Genomic DNA, 1908 nt, shown 5'->3' with positions numbered 1-1908 from the left:
TCAGACCCCAGGACCCCCAGACAAGGACTCAGACCTAGCTAGACCCAGACACAGACACAGACCCCCCAAGGGCATCTTCTCCATCTTCACCTGCCTGCACACCTGCACTTGCACCCGCACCCATACCCTCAACCTCGACACAAATTCAACACCACTCAACACCACACACCGCACCACCACCATCAGCCTCCACTGAGACCTGATCCGCCTACACCCTCCCTCCCCCCCGTCCCAACCGATCACGGAACACGCCGGCTTCCTCGCTCATCTGTCTCTCCAGCCGATTAACGCCTGTGTCGTCTCTCGTCTTCCGCTTCAATCTACTTTCTCTTTTCCTCTCTCTTTCGCACCTACTCCTTTCCACCCTTTCAGACACCCAGCCGACGTACAACGCGGCCAGAGCTCGGGCATCCGACATCTCAGCCTCACCGGACGTAGACGTTTTGCCGCTCGAGTTGGACAACGCACCTCTTTTTCAACCATTGAACGATCTCTGATTCCCATATAACGTATCCTACACTGCGCCTCAGTTCGACGAAAGAGCACCACGACCACCCCACCATATCCCCAGATTCCGGCAATCTACCGCGCGTCATCTATTCACAAGATCATCTTCCGTCATCTTCACGTGCCGCAAACTTGACAATCTGCAACGCCTCACACCGGCGCATCCTCTTGAACACAGCAACGCACATTCGAACCTCGAATAACAATCGTTGCACCTACCTCTGCCATGCACATCAGGAAACCAAGTTCCTAGAATGCGACAAACCTGGGCATTTTGAACCACCCAGTTTCCCTCGAATATATTTTCAACATCCACCACAACCCTTTTCGTTCGAGACGCATCCATGCTCGCTGTACAACGTCCCACAATGGGTTCGTCGCAGCCCTCGGATTCGAATATGGTCTTTGGCTGTAGGCACCCGCCCCTCACACCATTTGCTTACGAGCAACAACCATACTGATAGTATACTGCTCTAGATGCCATTGACGAGTCGCAAGGCTTTTTTCTCGACCCTCCACCCGAACCCGCCCCTGGCGCGCCCATCCTTTCCGACAATGACTCGAAAATCATATCCTCTTTCTTCGACGACATGACTGCCGACCACTACAACGTCCCTTCCTTCGGCGAGGGTCTCAATTACAGCGACGCCTGGCTATCTCTGCCGCCCCAGTTCATGGGCACTGCGACCTCGCTGGGCCAGGCGCCATTCGGTGCGCCGCTGCACTCTCCAGGCCATGAACTGCACCACCAAGACTTTTCCGACCTCATGCCGTTAGGCTCCGCGATGATGCCGCCACCGCCGCCGCCCCCTCAACAGCACATGATGTCGCATCCCCGCCCCTCGGTCGAGCAACAGCCATCACCCGATGTCCTGGCGGCCGCCACGTTGTTGCAAAACGGTTCATCCTCACGACACCACTATCATAACACCGGCGGCTCCATGTTCTCGCCGCCACATAGAGGTGTCCCCTCGCCACTTGGCCAGCAGCTGGGCCACCATCTGCGACATCAGCCGCTCGAGGAGTTCAAGCGCGCCGAACGCACCAACGGCTTCGCAGAGAGTAGCATGGAGGAACAGCATTTGGGCATGTTTACCGACCTCGTATTTGGCCCTTCACCTGCCGCTCCCAGCCGGCCGGCCCCGCCACCTCCTAGGCAGAACCATGTGCCGATGGAAATGCAATGGGGATCGGACGCGCGCTTCAGCAGCCGTCCCCACAGCTTTATCCCGGACTCGGCGGGCGAGACGTACGATGCACTATCAAAGAATCAGTTGCGGCACATGGAGTGCCTCGAGCCCAGCCGCAGCGCATCGAACACTCGTCCCTCGTCTCCGCTGTTTAATGGTGAATCATCGGGGGCATACATGAAAAAAGCGACAGAGTCAGCAAGCACCCGTT

The 1908-nt window shown here is 57.1% G+C and overlaps 1 protein-coding gene across 1 annotated transcript; it reads left to right on the top strand.

Moving 5' to 3' along the window:
• Positions 1–875: 875 nt before the first annotated feature.
• Positions 876–1852, top strand: VDBG_05189 (conserved hypothetical protein; the record flags this gene model as incomplete). Its single annotated transcript, XM_003004030.1, has 3 exons — positions 876–879; positions 985–1719; positions 1782–1852. 3 exons carry the CDS (start codon positions 876–878, stop codon positions 1850–1852), a joined length of 810 nt encoding a protein of 269 aa, XP_003004076.1.
• Between the last annotated feature and the right edge of the window lie 56 nt (positions 1853–1908).

Source organism: Verticillium alfalfae, genomic scaffold (genome assembly GCF_000150825.1).
Source record: "Verticillium alfalfae VaMs.102 supercont1.6 genomic scaffold, whole genome shotgun sequence".
Classification (NCBI taxonomy): Eukaryota; Fungi; Ascomycota; class Sordariomycetes; order Glomerellales; family Plectosphaerellaceae; genus Verticillium; species Verticillium alfalfae.
This window is presented reverse-complemented; position numbering and strand designations above follow the sequence as displayed.